This window comes from Malaclemys terrapin, chromosome 23 (genome assembly GCF_027887155.1).
Source record: "Malaclemys terrapin pileata isolate rMalTer1 chromosome 23, rMalTer1.hap1, whole genome shotgun sequence".
NCBI lineage: Eukaryota > Metazoa > Chordata > Testudines > Emydidae > Malaclemys > Malaclemys terrapin.
The window spans coordinates 16,140,475-16,158,986 of record NC_071527.1 but is presented as its reverse complement, the minus strand read 5'-3'; the positions used below and the strand labels follow the sequence as shown (position 1 = coordinate 16,158,986).

The 18,512-nt window shown below is 58.8% G+C and overlaps 1 protein-coding gene across 2 annotated transcripts; it reads left to right on the top strand.

Annotated features, from left to right (window-relative positions):
- The first annotated feature begins 6,451 nt into the window (after positions 1-6,451).
- On the top strand, positions 6,452-18,480 carry CRB3 (crumbs cell polarity complex component 3). 2 transcript variants are annotated; one of them, XM_054012331.1, is made up of 5 exons: positions 6,452-6,471; positions 11,429-11,696; positions 15,126-15,172; positions 15,528-15,668; positions 17,627-18,480. In XM_054012331.1, the coding sequence occupies exons 2-5, from the start codon at positions 11,588-11,590 to the stop codon at positions 17,660-17,662; spliced, it is 333 nt and encodes a 110-aa protein (XP_053868306.1). In that variant the 5' UTR covers positions 6,452-6,471; positions 11,429-11,587; the 3' UTR covers positions 17,663-18,480. The 2 variants fall into 2 exon arrangements, with proteins under 2 accessions (XP_053868306.1, XP_053868305.1); XM_054012330.1 differs by having other exon boundaries at positions 15,528-18,480.
- The last annotated feature ends 32 nt before the right edge of the window (positions 18,481-18,512 follow it).

Sequence of the window (18,512 nt, the reverse complement as noted above, 5' to 3'; positions counted from 1 at the left end):
GGAAAATGGAGCAAGAATCACCCCAAACTGGGAGCTCCTTGTGACGAACCGGGACTGTTCTTAATGTGGTCTTTGAATGCTGAGTGGGGAGTGTTGGCTGGGAAGGCAGGGGAGGTTGGCTAGGACGGTCTGCATTGGGGGATGGGAGACTGGCCTTGAGGGAAGATACCTGAGCATGTAACATGAGAACCCAGGAAGGGGTTAGAGGCCAGGTGACACCTTTGCCCAGGAAACTGAACAAAGGCTGTGGGAGGGGTCGCTGAAGGGAGAGTTTCGGGAGCTGGCTGGTGGAATGGCTGGGAGGAAGATGGGGCTCTGACCCCCCAAGGGGGCTGTGGTGCCCTGGGACCCCAAGATGGACCTAACTGGGGGGGGATCCTGTTGTCTGTGCCTGCAAGACCTGTCTTGGACTGTGTTCCTGTTGTCTAAATAAACCTGCTTTACTGGCTGGCTGAAAGTCATGGTGAATCGCAGGAAGCCGGGGGTGCCGGGCCTTGTGTCCCCCCCACACTCCGTGACACTCCTTAAACCACCTGCTGTCGCCAGCATGGGCCCCATAACAAAGAGCTGTATGGGTCAGATCCACACTGCACGGGTATCCACCCAGCACAGACTAAACCCCTAAAGTCCTGGGGCCAGCAGATGCTGGGCTCCTGGCAAATCCTGGAAGAGACACGACATCTTTGTTCGTGGTTCTGCAATCTCGGTCAAGAACAGCCCAACTATCACAGCTAGCAGGGTGGGCCGCAGCCCTGATTCCGGTCTCTCTTGAAATGCAACTTCGTGCCAAGTTCCTTGCACTGGAACTGTCACACTTCCCATCCCAAAACACTTCGCACAAGCAAAATGAGTCACCGGGAGCATCACACGCAATGCAGCCACCTCTGGGGTGGGACACGACTGCGGTTTAACAGCTGCATAGCAGAACTACGTAGAGAGAACTTGCCAAAGCTGAAATACAGCCTCTTGTGGGGTGAGGCGCGGGGACAGGATAGGGGGTCACTTGCTCAGTGCTGAAATGCAGCCACTTCACCGGTGGGACGTGGCAGCTGCTTAACATTCAAACAGTGACACTGCACAGAGATCACTCACTCAGCACTGAAATGCAGCCACCTCTGGGGTCGGGCACACCAACTGTGCTGAAATGCAAGGCTAAAGGCTTCCTCGCTACAGGGCTCCACCTGCCTTGGGAACACATCTAGGCCTCACTTGCCAAGGCCCAAACTCCCGTGGAAGCCACGAGGCAGGTAGGACCCCCGTCACCTGCCTGACACCAGCGAGGGAGCCAGCCTGCATGCTGCTCGCCCAGCCCACCTCCCTGCACCCCGGTTGCTGACGCCCAAGCTAATCCCTGCGTAGTGCATTAGCCGGTCACGGGGGCTTTAAAGTTTCATGCCCGCTGCGGATGCCACGATTTCATAAATGGGTCTAATCCCTGCTGTCGCAAGTCCCCTGGCAATGCCCTGAATGGGCTGTTTTGTTCCCCCGGCGGGGCGGTTTGGCAGGACCCATGGAGTAGAAGGGGAAAGCAGACAGGTGCCACTGGAATAATGCATGTGCACCCTCCCGCCTCAATTCGGGCGCAGAAGGCAGATGTGAAACCAAATATCATCCCCCCGGGTTGCTTCCTTCCAGCTCCTGATTGGTGGAGTCGCCTCCTGCCCCCCTCCCAGCTGTTCGCTCCCCTAAAGAGCCCGGCGGCCGGCGAGCCGCTGTTAACCCTTCGGCCGCCGGGCGGGGATAACAGCCGGGGCCAGAATGACGCAGACTGGGTCTTAAAGCGGCAGCGGCACTCATGTAGGTCTCCCCCTCTCCTCCAGAAACCGGGGGGTTGGGGGGGGCTTGCAGCCCCCTAGCACCACGATCCCACGCGCATGGCAAACCTTGCTGGAGCAACTTGACTGTCCTCGTTCTACAGGTGGGGAAACTGAGGCGGGAGGGGGGGGGGGACGTGCCTACCGTCATGCATAGAGGTGTTGGCAGAGTTGCACCCAGGAGTCCTGGCGCCCATCCCTGCAGCCTGCTCTAACCACTAGACCCTATTCCCATCCCTGAGCAGGGAAAGGAACCAAGGGGTTCTGACTCCCAGGCCCCCTCCCTACTCTAACCACTAGCTCCCGCTCCCCTGACCTGGGAATAGAACCCAGGAGTCCTGACGCCCACCCCCTTGCTCTGAGACCCCACTCCACACCCACAGCTGGAAAGAGAACCCAGGAGTCCTGACTTTTAACCACACTACTCCCCCAGGGCCGCCCAGAGGATTCAGGGGGCCTGGGGCAAAGCAATTTCGGGGGCCCCTTCCAGAAAAAAAAGTTGCAATACTATAGAATACTATATTCTTGTGGGGGCCCCTGTGGGGCCGGGGCAGATTGTCCCACTTACCCCCCCCCCCCCCCCCCCCGGGTGGCCTTGCTACCCGCCTGTTTTCCACAATGCCGCGGCTCCAGCTTTGTGCATCAGCTGAAGGAAGGCAGGAAGTGCTGGTGGCTGGCCTGGTTATTACCTGACTCTCAGTATTTACCTTCCTTTGCAAATGGTTTTACCCTGTAGCCAATGTTCCCTATTAGCACCACTTCCTCAGCAGGTCTTAGCCGAGAGCAGTCCCCCACAGGGGCACGGATTACCCTGGCCTCTTGGCTTTTCCAGGCAGCAAGCATGGGCTTAGAGCCGCAGCTCTCTGATTTTCCCAGAGCGTGCACCACATCTTATTACACCGATTATTTTCTGGCCATCTCCTTCGGCCGGCTCCCGCCTCCGATCAGCCCGTGACGCCAGCCTCCATCACCTACTGGCTACAATCGTTTTCAACCTGCCCCGGAGGCCCAGATCCTCACGGGGATTTAGGCACCGAATGCCCAGGGCAGTTAAATATTTTCAAGGATCTGGGCCTTCATGCCGGTTCCTCAGCTTCCCCTCGCACTTGGGAGCTGCTCCCCGTAAACATCTGCCAAGCTACCACATTGTCCGACTTCACACTCCCCTGACCTGGGATGCCTCCAGAAATCCGGACAAAGGTCAGGCTGCGGGCATGCTGAGACCACCGTGTGTCCGCTGACCGGTACTGAATTGTTTCCTTGTGCTCCCACTGTCTGTCTGTCTGTCTCCATGTGTTATCTCTTGTCTTATAGAGAGATTGGCAGCTCTGGGGGGCAGGGACTGTCTTTGAGTTCTGTGTTTGTACAGCGCCTAGCACAGCGGAGCGCTGGGCCATGACTGGGGTAATAATACAGATTATGGTGGCAGTTCCTTGTGGCATAGAAAGATAACAGTGGGCAGGTATTTCCTTGAATGTTGTTAATTATGTGCATTAAATTTCACCTCCAGAACCCAGCTGCGATCAGGGCTTCACGGTGCAGGAGACTGCACATTCATATAGGCCTTGTCTTCACTCGGAAGAAAGGTATGTTCTTGGAGGGGCAGTGTGGCGTAGTGGATGGCGTACTAGAGTGGGACTTCTGTGGTGTGGGTTCTGGCCCTGTGGGGGACTCTGGGACAGGTCTGCTCTGTGCCTCAGTTTCCCCACCTGTAAAATGAGGAGAATGCTCCGGCTTTCCTTTGTAAAGCACCTTGAGCTCTACTAACGAGGAGAACTAAGGATTATTTTTGGCTAACACAGGGCAAAGCCAGGGTTTGTAGTTTTCACATGAGTTATCAGGGCAAGGGAAACCCTAGGAAACCCCCATAGTCTCACTCACGTGAAAATTACAAACTGCCATGGATCTGACCTCCTGTTAGCTGACACTACCCTTATTCCAAGTGAAAATGCACCCACAGGGAGACAGTCAGTGTCCCCTCCCCCAAGAACTGACAATCGAATGAGACCAAGGAAGGATTATGGGGAAACTGAGGCATGGTGCAATGACATGACTCACCCCTGCAGAAGAGCTGGGAATGGAAACTAGCTCTCTTGAGGGCTAGCCTTATCCCCCAAGCCAGGCTTCCGCTTCCTCTTCCTCCCCGAGCGCTCTCTTCCTGCAAGTCAGCAAGTGGAAATCAAGACGGGAGCCAGCCCCTCATGAGCAACCAGCTCTCTGCAGATCACAGCACACGGGGACCTCAAGAGGAGTGAATTAGGAGTAGCGAGGTTCAGGATACCGGGCTGCTGCTGGGAAGGAGGGACAGAGCCTTTCATGGCTTGTTTGATCCAGCCCTGGCTAGCAGCCAGCACGGTCTGACGGGCTGTTTGCCTGGCCACAGACCACAAGGAAAATGTGGCATATAGCACAACTGGTTTCCGTTCACGACAATTGCACCAGGAGGGTTCCAGAGGAAAGGCCTAATGCTGGACTCATTGACGTTGGTGTAAATCTGGAGTAACCTCACTGAAGTAAATGGGTTTACTCTGGGTTTGTGCTCAGATCAGAATCGGGGCCGGAGAGTGATTGGCCCCTTAGCCTGGACTTTCTGAGTCCTAGCAGAGAAACATTGACGGGGCAAACCGGGGGCATGATCAGACTCCACTCTTATAGTGTCCCGCATCCTCCGTGGATCTCAAAGCGTTTTGCAAAGGAGGGTCGTCAGCACTGGTGTACAGAGGGGGAAACTGAGGCACAGACAGGGAAAGTCACTTGCACAAAGAAAATCAGTAGCAGAGCTGGGCATAGAACCTAGGTGCCCTGATTCATATTCTCCCCTACTTTAGCCACTAGAACCATGCTCCCCCCCACCCAGGATTAAAACCCAGGTGTCCTGGCTCCCCCCAGTGCCTCCCCGTTACTCTAACCTACTAGACCACACTCCACTCCTAGAGCCGGGAATAGAACCCACATGTCCTAGCTCCCGGCTTTAACCACTAGACCCCACTCTCCTTCTAGAGCTAGGAATAGAACCCAGGAGTCCTGGCTTCTAACCCCCCCCACACTTTAACTAGATCGCCCTCCCCTCCCAGGGCTGAGAACCAAATCCAGCCCTAAAGACCCCAGTTGCTCACCCATTAGGCCATGCAGCGGCCTCTCAGCCAAACATCCCGGTAGTCCAAGGGAAGCCATCGTCTTTAACATGTTTCGCACCAGCTGCTCTCTGTCTAATGTGCTCAGATGACCCCCTTCCCCCCCCCCCGGGTATCTGACAGTCTCAGAGAAGTGCTATTCCATGACACACACACAAACAGGGAAACTGAGGCACGGAGCATCCGTGCCCAAGCAAGGAACTGACTCTTGGTCTCCTGCATCCCTCCGTTGTGCCTATGCTGCCGTCCAGTGATAAAAAATACCAGACTGAAGGGCTGGGACATTGATCTAGCCGCAGCAGAACGATTACCCCCTCCAGCTCTATGGGTCGAGTTCCCCATAAGAAGAGCCCTAATCCGGGGGCTGCGAGGGGCCATTGGAGGCGAGAGCAGGATCCGGCCCCCTGCACTCCAGGAAGCGCCCAAGCCCAGCCCCAAGGGAGAGATCCGATCTAGGCCCAGCCCTGACCTCAGGTGGGTTCAAGAGGCTTATAACTCTAGCTTATTTAAATTCCATTCTGGCCAGGACAACAGCAGCTTTCTCGCCCAGGAATGTCGCGGGGGGGGAGCGGCCAGGGGCTTCTTGGCAAAGCGGCTGCCTCCGAGCGCCAAGTCGGTTTGCAGGGGCCCTTTGCCCGCTGCCTGGCATGGCTGGCTCCCCTCTGGCCTGGTTGCTGGGGTTAATGGGACCTCCCCCAGCAGGGGGCGTGCTTCCATTAGGAATCCCAGCCTGGACTGCGAGCCTGCGGGAACCTGAGTCAGACACTGGGGGGCAGCAGGGGTCTAGGGGGAGGCAGGTTGTGGGGGGGAAGCAAGAGGTAGAGAAAGTCAAGGCTCCTGGGTTCTACTCCCAGATCTGGGAGTGGGGCCTAGTGGTTAGAGCAGGGGGGCTGGGAATTAGGACTCCTGGGTTCTATCTCCAGTTCTAGGACAGAGTGTGGGGTAGTGGTTAGAGCTGCAGGGACAGCGAATTAGAACTTGTAGGTTCTATCCCAGAATCGGGCGGGCGGGCGGGTGGGCTAGCTCTCAGGGCACCTGGGTTCTAGTCTCATCTCTGCTGCTGATTTACCTTGGGCAAGTCACTTCCTTGTTCTGTGCCTCAGTTTCCCTCTCTATAAAATGGGGATACCAGTGCTCTCCACTCAGAGGTGGGGGTCGAGGCTCCACTCTTTAAGGCTGGCAACGTGCTTTGAGCTGGAAGGAGCCGTGTAAGGACCTGGTAATTATTAGTGGTGTTTCACGGAGCTCACACGGGAAGTTCCCCCCTATGGAGAGAGGTGGCCTGTGATACCGGGAGCCTGAGGTCTAGATCCCAGAGGTCCCGCCTGGGCTTAGAATAGATGAACAGAGTAGCAGGCAATGCCTGGAGTGGAGAGGCTGTGTTACAAGAGGGAACCGGAGACATGCTCGGATAAAGGGATGGACACACACACAGAGGCGCTAGCCAGCTCTCCAGGCTACGGCCTCGACCACAAAACCAGCCTTTCTGGCTAACTGCTGCAAGCGTGACCGGCTTTACTCAGGTGAGTAACCTGCATTGAAGCCAATGGGCTACGTACGTGAGCAAAACTGCCCATGGGATCGCGTGGAATCAGGCACGAGGCTAGGCGTCAGCTTAATTTGACTCCCTGCTCCGCCATTGACCTTGGGCAACTCGCTCCCCCACACACACACCGTGCCTCAGTTTCCCCACCCACCTTTTGTATATTTAGCACCCGAGCTCTTTGGGGTAGGGATTTTCTCTCGCTCTATGTCTGTGCAGCGCCTGGCACAATGGGGGCCCTGATCTCAGTTGGGGTCTGGGCACCTGATGGCTGCAGGTGCATGTGGAAAAGAGAGGCTCCATCCTCTTCCGGTGGGGCAGGTGTGGGGGTGGCTGAGCTCAGGTGGGCTTGGCAGATCTCCCCTTACCTTGGGCAGGGACTTTGGGGGGCAAGATCCCCTAGGCTACAGATAGGCCCAGGAGATCCCCAGCTCTCTGGGGCATCCTGGGTCGGTTCCCCTGGGTCAGGAGGGTCAGAGGGAGCCCCTTTAGCCAGGTTGATGCCGCTGGGACTCTGGGCCCGGCGCTCAGGTGAGCTCCGCCCAGGTGAGAAGGGGGCGGGACCTGCCTGTCTGCCTGCCTCAGGTGCGGGAGGAGGGAGGCACCTGCCTTCCCCGGGGTCACATGAGCGAGAGGGAAGGCGGAGCTGGCCAGATCGCAGCCCTGGAAGGGAGCGGACAGAGGGAGAGGGCCGGTGAGTGCGGGGAAGGGGCTTGGGGTTCTATGGGGCAGCCCCCACCCAGGGAGCAGGCAGGGCTAAAGAACCCCGCCCCTTTAAGAGAGCCTGGACTTCCCCCCGTTCCACTTAATGCCAGGGGACCCTCCGGGGAGGGGGATCTGCCCCCCAGGGAAGTGGGCATCTGCCCCCTTCCCCCACTTGGAATTTGGCTACTGCTGGTGGAGGCTGGTCTATGCCTCCCCCCCGCCACCTGTGCCTTGGGTCTGGCTTCTCTGGTGCCACAGATCCGGGGGGGGGGGGTGCCCCCTCCTGGGGTTACCTACACCCACCCCCAGCCTAGGCCCGCCGTGGCCTGGGAGCGGTGATTCAGGCCAGTTCCTGCCCCTGCCCAGGGCAAAGGCGGCGAGAGGCCTGGCCGTCCCTGAGAACCCAGGCGATCGGGTGCCTGGAGTTGATTCATGTTGGAGACCGGGCTTCCTGGTCTCTCCGGGTGCTTCCTCCTCCGGGGGAGCCCCCCCCGCACCCCCCGTTTCGGGAGTAGCCCCGGCTGGAGGGGGTCGCTCTGGGCAGGGGTGGCACACGCAGGGTTAATGAGCTCTGGGTGACTTTCACTGGGTTTGTGTTTAATCAGCTGGGTTAAAAATTGACCAGCGAGGCCCGGCTGAGCTGAAACCCACAGAGGGAGTCGATATAGGGGGGACCCAGGGGCACCCCCGTTTCTTTAAAACCACCTCCGTGCCCTGAAATGGACCCGGCACGGCTTGCATGGGGGGGGGGGAGATGGAGTGGGCTAGGGTGGGGGGCCATCACTAGCCCCGAGTGGCCATCACTAGCCCTGATGTTGCTTCAGGGTCTTGGGGGTTGGAGATTTGCCCTTTGGGGGGGCTGGTGGCTCCCGCTGCTGAGGGCCAGAAACAAGGTCCGTGATCTGTGACCTGGGCTTGCGCTTAGGAGGGCAGGAGTCCAGCTGGGGACTGAATGATTTCCCCCTCCCCCATCCCAGGGCCCCCCCTTCCCAAGGGGGTTCTGTGGGCCCCCCATTGCCCTGCTTCATACCCAGGTCCCCAACAGCCCCTTCCTCCCGCTCTGCACGCGCCCGGGAGCCTCAGTAGAAAGGTGGGCCCTGCCCCAGATGTGTGTCCACACCAGAGAAATGTGGTGTGGCAGCCCCCTCGTGGCCCGCTGGGACCTGCACCCCATGTTCACCTGCCCAGCAGCCCCCAGCTCTTCATCCCCCTGGCCAGGAGGAGGGAGATGGAGAGTGGCCCGGTGGGTGTTACCTTATTATCTGGGTTCCTCTAGTGCCCCCAAAGGCGAGCAGGGCCCTGGTGCGTTGGGTGTGGTGGAGACACTGTCTCTTGCCATGTAAGCTCTGTGGGGGCAGGGAATAAAACTAGACGAGGGGTGGGGAAAAAGAGTTTTCACAGGGCAGCAGGGGAAACTGAGGCATGGGAGAGTGACTGGCTCAAAGAGGCTCAAGGAGTCAGGCAGAACTGGGAGTGGATCCCGGGTCTGACTCACAGGCCTGTGTCTAAACCGTGCTCCCTAAGCAAGGGTGTGCGGCTTCTAAGCCGCCCCCCTGGATAAATAGCTCCTGGCAAGAGGCAGCCCTGGCCCCAAAGAGCTTGCCGTCTAAATAGGTGGGAGGGGAAACTGAGGCACAGCTAGTTCCCCATGACCGTGCTGGGAAGGGAACTCGACTCTCCTGGTTCCCAACCCAGAGCCCTAGCCACTAGGCCACGCTGCCTGCCGGGTTCTTTGTAGACCTCGCTACGCACTCGGGACTGGTTCAGATGACATGGCTGTTGTGGGTATATGCAGAGGCCTGTGGCTTATCTGAAATACCGGAGAGCAGCGTTTCTGATGGCAACTGGAAGAAATTTGGGTTTGGTTTGTTGGGCCATTTTATTAACACATGAGTCGCTCTCTGTCCGCGCCTGCTATTAGAGTGATTGGATGATGGGGTTGGGGGTGGGGAAATGGGCCGGGTTTTTCCTGGGATGGGAACCACAAGGAGTATGGAGCAGTGGGTAGAGCAGGGAGGGCTGAGACGGAGCCAGGACTCCTGGGTTCTATTCTCAGCTCTGCCAGTGACTCGTCGTGTGGACTCCTGGTTTCTGCACCTGGCTGTGCACTGGCCCAGCACTCTGCATCCCTCTCGCTTGGGCAAGTCCCTTCCCTGCTTGGTGCCTCAGTTTCCCCATCTATAATACTTGCCTTCCTCCCGGGTCGCTGTGAGGCTGGATTCGGCCAAGGGCTGCACGGTGCTTCGGTACCCTGGTCGCTTGCACGGAAGATGCAGCAGCTCCTCAAATGTGACGAGGATGAGGATCCGCTGAGAGCAGCAGGGATGGGGGGGGGGGCGAAGGGTCTGTTCTGTGGAGAAGGCTCCCTGAGCAGGGGCCATGGCAGGTTTGCTACCCCTCACCCCACCCCTTTGAGCTTTGTCCTGCCTAATTTGGGGAGTCTTGGGTGACAGGAACGGCCTAGGGACTGAAATCCTCTTCCTGCTGAAGACATTTGCATCTCCAAAGGGCTAGATCACTAGAAACTTCATTCCACACACCAAGGAGGTTCCTTCTACTATCCCCTCCTCCCCTCTGTCAGGGACTCTGTGCACCCCATTTCAGGGTTCCCCATTCCTTTCATCCCCCTATCCACCCCCTGCCAGGGGCTCTGTGTGCCCCATTCCTCACCATTATCTCTTGGACTTTCTTTTCACGCCTTCAGCGGGTTCTTTGATCTGGAGCCCTGGTCAAAGCTCAGGGATCTACCCACCAGATGTTGGGGGCTCCATGTGTCTGCTGTTCTCCCCCCACACACACACACCCCTGCAGTTTTTCTGATCATCCCCCAAATCAACAGGGTGCTGCCCCGAAACTTCCCTGGAAGTTTGGAAGCGATCAGACAGGGCATTGCGAAGTTATTGCGTTTCGGACAACGTAGAAGGGCCACCAAGTAGGTCTTATGGACTCCTGAGCTTGGCCACTAATGGGTGGCTTTCTAGATACTTTGCACGGCCCCCATCTCGCTACAATCCAGGGTCTTCACAAGCTTTCATAGATTTAGCCCCATGATTACAGTATTTGCCCAGTTGCTGCTGCCGATGGAGGAATCTCCCTGGCGGTAGCTGGTCCCAGGAAGCAGCTTAGTGAGGTGTGTGCACTCTCGTTGGGTGGGCCGGGTCGGCAGCCCTCTACTTTATCTCGGTGGGGTCCGACCGAGAATGAGGTGGGATCCGCAGCGGGCGAGGTGCTGGACAAAGACAGAATAAGAGACGGTCCCTGCCCCGAAGTGCTTGTCTAAACAGACTCTCCACTCCTGCTGGGAGACAGGGCGGTCTCGTTTTCTCTTATTGTACAGATGGGGAAACTGAGGCACGGAGCGGGGCACTGATTTGCCCAGAGGGTCAGAACTGGGGATAGAGCCCAGGGCTCTGTCTGCTAGGCTGACATGGTGATGTCTCTTCCAGCTGTGTTGGGGCTGGATTCTATCCCGGAGGCAGCCCCACGAGGAGCAGCGTCCCGCTTGCCTAGCGCGGTGCTGAGGGCCGCATCGGCTGAGGCCTAGGCTTGCTAGAGGAGGCAGTATGGCCTAGCGGACAGAGCCTTGGGTTAGGACACCTGGGTTCTAGGCCCAGCTCTGCCTGCTGGGTGACCCTGGGCAAGCCACTTCCCTGCCTCAGTTTCCCCATCTGTAGCATGGGGGGGATGATTGTGACCTCCCTTGTAAAGCGCTTTGGGATTGGCTGGATAAGAGCCTAGAATTATTTCTGCACATGCCCAGTTCCGTTCTCTCTGACTCCAACTCCTGGCGCTCCGAGTTCCTAACGTAACCCTTTAGTGACTTCAGTACAACCCTGCCCCCTGCCAAAGGGGCAGTGGGCACCAGGAACTGGCTGAGAGAAATCCTGAGCAACCGAGCTCAGTCCGGGGAGGATCCCAGCCAGCCTTGGAGCCCCGGGGGTGCGCGGAAGCAAACCAACCAACCTCCACAAGAGGTTGTAAAGGCTGTGTGTGGGGGGGCTCCCAAACCCTTGCTCAAACGACCCCAAATTCGGACCACGGACCCTACCCCGCTCCCCTATGAGGCACAGCAAATTTCACGCCAATCCGAGTAAGTGGACGGATCGTAGAGAGCCCAGAAGAGCCGACCTGATGGAGGGGTATGCTTGGTGGTCTGTGGGTCGAATGGATGCAGAGCTGGGGGCAGGGGGTTACGAGTGGTTCTGACCCCTTTCTCTCTGTCCCTCTCCCAGGTGGTGAAACCCTGGGGGCTGCCCGGTTCCCGGTCATCCCCATCTCCAAGGGCCCCCCACGCCCCCCAACGGCCTGAGGACGTCGGGAAGCAGGAGGTTGTGTGACAGTTGCACCAGCAGGATTGTGATCCCTCCAGGGAAAGGGGGAGTGACCCCCCCATGTCCCCCCCTCCCTCCCAGACACCCGGGGGAGCGATGGCGGGCTGCAGTCACTCCTTGCTCCTGGCCGTGGCCCTGCAGTCCCTGTTACAGCCGGCCCTGGGCCAAAGTAGGTGGTGGGTTGTTAAGTGCATCTGCTTCCACACCAGGGGGGAGGGGGGCTGGGAGCCAGAACTCTTGGGTTCTATCTGCAGCTCTGGGTGGGGAGTGGGGTCTAGTGGTTAAACAGCCTGGAGTTGTCTTAACTCCACCACTGATTGAGCGAGTGATTTTTCCCTTATTGCTCACCCCTTCTCCTTCTGGTTGGTAGGGACAGAAATCTTATCCTGCTGCTCCAATGGCCCAGGACCGGAAGGAGAATCCCCCTCCCTATAGGCAGTATAGGCCCTATGACACACATCCAAGCACTTCTGATTCCATGCAGCAGAGGGCAGCGGTGCCCCCCCGCAATAAAGTGGATAGAATCGATCACTGGAGCCTGGTGCTAGCAAGATCTGCTGCGGCCAAGTCACCCTGGCAGGAGGCTACAGTTTAGCTTGACTAAAGTTGCTGTTGGGCTGTCGTTAGTTGGGACAGCCGGAAGGGGACTTTAGATTCTGGTCACCAGGGACGCAGCACCGGGGTCAACCCAGCATTGGGTCGGACCAGAACACAGAGCATTGACCCTTTTGTGTGTTTACCAGCACAGGGGTGATGGGCACAGTTAATCGGCTGCCATGCCCCACCCCAGAGGTGGCTGCATTTCAGCATTGGCTGAGCGATCCCTGCGTAGCACTGCTGCATGGCTGTTCGCCCGCTGCCCTGTTCTACCCCAGAGGTGGCTGCATTTCTGTGGCCGGAAGAACGATCTCTGCATGCAGTCGTAGGGAGGTTGGGAGAGGGGGTGTCACCCTTTGGTATGCAAGGCCCGGATTGCTAGGTTTGATTACCCCCCCCCCCCCACTCCCATTAAATCTTCCACCGTAATACACCTAATAAATAATGTTCGGCACCCACCACAGTGGGGTCCTTGGCCATGATTGGGGCTCTACCGTAATCCATATAATGGAGTTGATGCCTGAAGCCGTGGACTAGATTTTAATGTGGCCAGCATGCAACACCCCCCTCTTTCCCCCCCCCCCCAGCTTCTCAGGGCAAATCCTGTGGCTCTCAGTCCCCAGATCTCCCCCCCTCCTCCCCACGGCAGTTGCTGCTGCCTCCTTCCCCCCAGGGCAAACCGCAGGTGTGTTTGTGGAAGGCCCCTTCCCTGTTACGGCTTGATCCCGTCCTGTCCCGGGCCCCGAGCCAGCCCTGGCGGAGAGCCGGGGGAGCGGGCGCGGCGGGGCAAGGTGGTTTCAGTTGTCCCGGCGCTGGGTTTCGGAGCCTGACACGGGTGGATCCACACCCTGGAGGGGGTGGAGGGAGGGAGAGGCTGGAACAGGGGGGGTGAGTCACCTCTGCTGGGGGAATGTCCCTGGGACTGGCTGATCTGTTAGCACCCCACCCCCGTGTGTCTCTGTTAACAGGTGGAATCACCTACAAGAGTTTTATGACCCCCCCCCACCCCATGCATCAAACAAACAGTTTCAACATCTCCCCCCCCCCCCCCCCCCAGCATGTAACTTACTGCTCTGGGCAAAGGGGGGGAGGGTCCAAATTCCTTATCAAGGACACTCCGCCTGCCTTGCAAACTGTATCCAGGCTGCACAGTAAGGGCTAGTGGTTGGAGCGGGGGGCTGGGAGCCAGGGCTCCTGGGTTCCATTCCCAACCCTGGTAGGATCTAGGGCTTGGGGCGTGGGGGTGGGGTAGGAGTAGGGGCTGCTGGATTCTCAGCCCTGGGAGGGGAGTGGTTAGAGCAAGAAGTGGGAGCCAGGAGTCCTGGCTGTATACCCAGCTCTGAGAGGAGAGTGGTGTCTAGTGGTTAGAGCGGTGTGTATACTGGGACTCCTGGGATCTATCCCCAGCTCTGGGAGGAGAGTGGGATTTAGAAGGGGGAAGGGTGCTGAGAGCCAGGACTCCTGGGTTCTATCCCCATCTCTGGGAGGAGAGTGGGATTTAGAAGGGGGAAGGGTGCTGAGAGCCAGGACTCCTGGGTTCTATTCCCAGCTCTGGGAGGGGAGTGGGATTTAGAATGGGGGGTGCTGAGAGCCAGGACTCCTGGGTTCTATCCCCAGTTCTGCCATTGACTAGCAAAGCGGGGTGGGGGGTGTGACTTGGGACCAGCTCTACTGCGTTGTGCGGGGAGAGTCCTGTGCATACCAGGCCCCCCCCCTTGCTGGATCCCAGAGCTCTGAGTCGCACCCCGGTCCTGGGAAGGGCTCCAGCCTGTTCAGGCCTGACCTGCTCTCTAGGTTGCAATGCATAACCGCCCTGGGGCTGGGAGCATGGGCTGAAGGCCAGGCTGGGAGCTGGGCAGGGCAGGATGGAGCGGAGAGGGGCACCCTGGGAGTTGTAGTTCCCTTCCTGCATAATGGCAAGGCTGGGGAAGGGAGCGGCTGGCGCGTTGCTTACAGACTGGAAGCAGAGCCCCGGGCCCTGGGAGGCTGGATGGTGCATGGGGGAGCGGGGATGAGCCCAGGGGGGCAAGTGAGTTGTACCATCAATATTGGGCGGACCTGCTGGGAGCAGGGCTAGTGGTTAGAGCTGGGAATCGGGGCTTCTGGGTTCTGTCCCCAGCCCTGGCAGGGAAGTGGGGATGAGTGGTTAGAGCAGGGTGGGCTGGGAGTCAGGACACCTGGTTTCTGTCCCCAGTCCTGGCGGGGGTGTGTGTGGGGGTCTAGTGGTTAGAGCTTGGGGGCGGGCGGGAGAGCTGGGTTGCATGAGCATAGTAGGGGCTGGCTTGTGTGCACAGCTCCCCAGGTGGTAGCATGGGTTGGTGGTTGATGGTTTTCTCTTGCTGAGCTGAGCTCCTGGGGGGCAGCGTCAGGCCAGGTTGCTGTCGGGGTAGCAGGCGAACTGCGGTTTCTGCTGGAGGTGAAGGGCCCCCAGAAGGCAGAATCAGGGCCCTCCCCTGGGGTGGTGCTAGGGGGGCGCTGTGCTGCAGGGAGTGGGCCAGGGGGCGTTGTCAGTGCTGACCCCAATGCCCCACTGTGGCACTAGGGGGCGCTGTGTTACAGGGCGCAGGGGCTGGGCTCGGTAGGGGGCGCGGTCCCGTTGAGGTCATTAAAGGTCACTCCATATGGCACTTTTCCAAGAATTGCGGTGGTGATAATTTAGGGAGGATGTGAGAGCGCACTTGGATAACCCCAGGCTGCTGCCTCCCTAAATAACCTTCCCCCTGCCCTGGTGCACTTGAAACTGGGAATCTCCTTCACTTCCTGTCCTAAACTATTGTCTTGCTCTGCGGTGGCTAACCAGCTGCCACACCCCACCCCAGAGGTGGCTGCATGTTGGTTCTGGTGCCTGCGTAGTATCAGTGCCATGGTTGAGCTCTCTGATGGCGGGGGGGGGGGGAACTCCAGCAGAGGCCTCCTAACAGCTAAGCCTCCTATCGCACCCCCTTGCTGTACCCCTCCCCCACACTAAGCTCCGCTCTCTTTATTCCTCTTTTAAATCAAGCCACGAACAGGAGCACCGTGACACCCACATCCGTATCGGGGCTCACGGTAAGTAGGCGTGGGGGGGCGGATCAGCTGTGTGTGTTGGGGGGGGGGTTATCCCAGCATGCACTGGGGAGAGAGACTTGAGTGGAACTGGGCCGGAAGCTTGGAGATATTGTTCAGGGTGTGTGTGTGGGGGGGTCCAATTTGGGAAGGGGGGGGATCTGGGGCAGGAGGCCTAGCTCCCCACCCCTGCCTACCACCTCCTCTGGGGAGCCCCTGTCTTTACCTCCCACACTCTTGGTTGGCTCCTGGTGTAACCCCCCCCCCCACAGCAGCTCTCTGCCCCCCATGCCCATGGGGAGCTGAGCAGGGCATGATTCTGGTTCCGTCTCACTCTTTTTCCCCCCCATCCTGGCAGGAGTCGGAGCGGCTGGCGGCCATCATTGTCCCCTCCCTAGTCGGGGGTCTCCTGCTTATTGGACTTGTGATCTTTGGGGCGCTCAAGGTGCGGGAGAGGCGGCAGACGGAGGGCACCTACCGGCCCAGCAACGAGGAGCAGGTGGGTGCTCGGGTGGTGACGAACGCTAACCTCCAACTGCCCCCCGAGGAGCGGCTGATCTGACCCGGGGGGAGGGGAGGGGGTCACACACACCCCCTCCCCAGACTGGCAGACTCTGTACTGGCTGGACCTTGTGGTTGCACATCTGGGGGGGGGGCGGCTCCTTGCTCTCCGCTGGCTGGAAGGAGCCGAGGTCTTCGTCGCTGGATGCATCGGATTTCCACCTGCGCTCTCCTCCTGCGGGGGTGGAGGGGTGCTGCCCAGTGAAACACCTGGCCATGCTGGTGCTGCGCGACATCGCCCCCTGGTGGCAGAAGCGGCGGGAACCTCTGCTGCTGCGCTGGGATATTGGCAGAACGCTCACACCTTGCGCGTGTTTCCACCTGGCTGAACGCTTTATCCCCTCCACCCCCGTCTGCGTCTCACACGTGTCCTGTAATCTCCCCTACCTCGGTCTGCATCTGTCTGGCCTGGGGCCGGCTGCAGGGGGGTCACCAAGCCGGCCCCAGCTCGCATTGCAGGCTGCAGATGGGGAGTGACTCTGCATTGGCACCTGGGCTGGTGAAAGCGAGGCTGGCGCGGCAGCGAAGGAAGGGGAAGCTAGAAACTCCTGCCTGAGCCGCCAGGGAAGGGTTTGGCTTTAAAAAAAAAAAAAAAAAAATCGCTGAAGGGAAACAGCCGTGTTTAAAAAACTGACCCCCCGGGTTAGTTAATACACATCAGCCCTCCTGTAGCCTGAGGTGCAGACGGAAGGTAGCGGTAGAGAGGTTTAAGTCCCTTCACTGTTGTGCCTCAGTTTCCCCATCTATCACTCCCCCTCTTCCTGGTGCTCTCCCGGCTACAAAACCAGCAGCCTTCTTGGGTGCATGTGGAAGGTGCCACATCGCTCTCTAGCGGCTGGTGAATGCAGAGGATAATAGCCTCCTGCGGCTGTCAGCGGATGGAGCCGCTCCTTGGGCTGGGCTGGGGTTACTGGACTCAAACCGGGGGCTGCTGATGGGGTCATTTCTCATGGTGGGGGGAGGGGTGAAATACACTAATAACTCAGAAAGCAACTGGGTGGCCTTTTTTGCTGTCCTGTCTATGGGGAATGTAACCAAACTGCACCCAACTTAACGAGCCAAATCTTTGTCCTCCGGCAGGGCCGTGGTTCATCCTCCCCTTAACCCAAAACTTGCTGGAATCTTCTCCCATGTGCGGCATCCCCCCTGGTGGCCTTTCCCCCAAGCCGCAGTGTCCCACAGCACAACCCTGCCCCATTGCTGCTCCCCCGGCCGGCACCAGGGCTAAGGTTATTTCCCTGCATGGGGCAGCCTGGGGTAAAGCAACCAGGGGGCCCCCCCATCGGCAAGGCTGGAGTAGCAGCAGCCATCCCCCTGCCTCAGGCTTCCAGACCCAGCTGCAGGAGAAGCAGCTTGTGGGCCGATTTCCTCGCCCCATTAGCCACTCGTACCAGCCGCGGTTCCTAGAGCCTAGGGCTTGGTTTGTGAATCTTTAACTTGAAGGGCTTTTCTCCCACCCGTGCCTTGGCCATTTGAGTTACGGGGAACACACACAGGTTTTAAACAGGCCGGCCCATGGTGCTGGCTCTGCCTTTATGCCACCCGTGGGTTGTTGCTCTGACCATCTCAGCCTCTGTTGACTCTAACTTGGATACAGTGGCAGTGAGTTCCCCAGGCTCCCAAGGGAGGAAGATGCAGGGGGAGCTGTTTGCCCAGCGGGCCATCCAGCATCAGGGGTTGCTAGGACCCCAGTTCCCCAGCCGGCTGCTTGGGTCATCTTTACAGCCCCTGCTTCCTCACTGTAGGCTGTGTCTTGGCTCTGCCCCCGTGCCTGCCGCCGGCGCCTCCGGGGCATGCCAACCTTGCTCAGTGTCTGGCTGAAAGCTTCCCCTGCTGGGCCAGCCCTCACCTGGTGCTGCGTGTTCTCCGCCTCAGTCACCTCTTCTCTCCTTTCAGTCCTCCCGGGAAGACCCAAAATTAACGGAGCTGTGAGAGCCGGGAGCAAACGTCCCCAGACTTTGGCCCTTGCCCTTTGAAACTGCCGGAGTTGGGATCTCCCGGCCCCATGCCTGCCCACTGGTCAGTTTCGCACCCTCTCCCCCCGCCACGGGGGTCACTCTACCCAGTTTTGCATGGGCCAGTGGCTGCCCCTTACAACCTCCCTGTTCACCCAGCCGCAGGGGGGCTGGTCGCTGCCTGGGCTCCCGGGGCCCTGTGATGATACAAATAAGTGCAACAGGGCTGGGGCCCTGACATGGGACTAGCTGTTCACAACTCAGGGTGGGCCCCTGGCTACAGCTCTTTCCCCACCGCCAGCCTTCTAGCCCTCAAATCTCTTCTTCAGCTGTGACGGTTGAAGCAGAGCTGGGAGCCATGTAGGATTTAGGCTGCCATGGGAATCAAGGAGAGTTAGGCACCTCCAGCCCTTTGAGGAGCTGGGCCTCTGACCCAGGGGGTTTAGGTGCCCCTGTTGCTAATCTTCCCCCTTTTCTGCACCCAAATATGCAGCAATGTAGTTGAAGCTGTCCCCCGACGCTCACCTAGAAAGGGAGGCTGGTCCTGGCAGGAAGGCCCTGCCTCAGACCCGCTGGGTGACCGTGGATAAGTCATGTCACCTCTCGTGCCTCAGTTTCCCTAGCTGGAGTAAGCCGGTCCTACAGAGCCAGCGAGGAGCAGGAGGCAGGGTTACCTGCCCCTCTGGGTGCTGGCATGGCAGCTTTTTAAGCTGGGTTCATACAGTGTTGTGTTTTCCCTCCTCTGTGCAAATGTAACTTTTATTTTTTTGTAAAATAAACTAATTTTGGGATCAATTTAAAAAAAAAAAGGGGGGGGGGAGTGGGGC

Excerpts from the sequence above, each read along its gene's own strand:
- CRB3 (XM_054012330.1), top strand. The coding sequence starts at position 11,588 with ATGTCCCCCCCTCCCTCCCAGACACCCGGGGGAGCGATGGCGGGCTGC. Across the intron at positions 11,697-15,125 it reads ACAGCCGGCCCTGGGCCAAA|CCACGAACAGGAGCACCGTG; the intron begins GTAGGTGGTGGG and ends TTTTAAATCAAG. Across the intron at positions 15,173-15,527 it reads CATCCGTATCGGGGCTCACG|GAGTCGGAGCGGCTGGCGGC; the intron begins GTAAGTAGGCGT and ends CCATCCTGGCAG.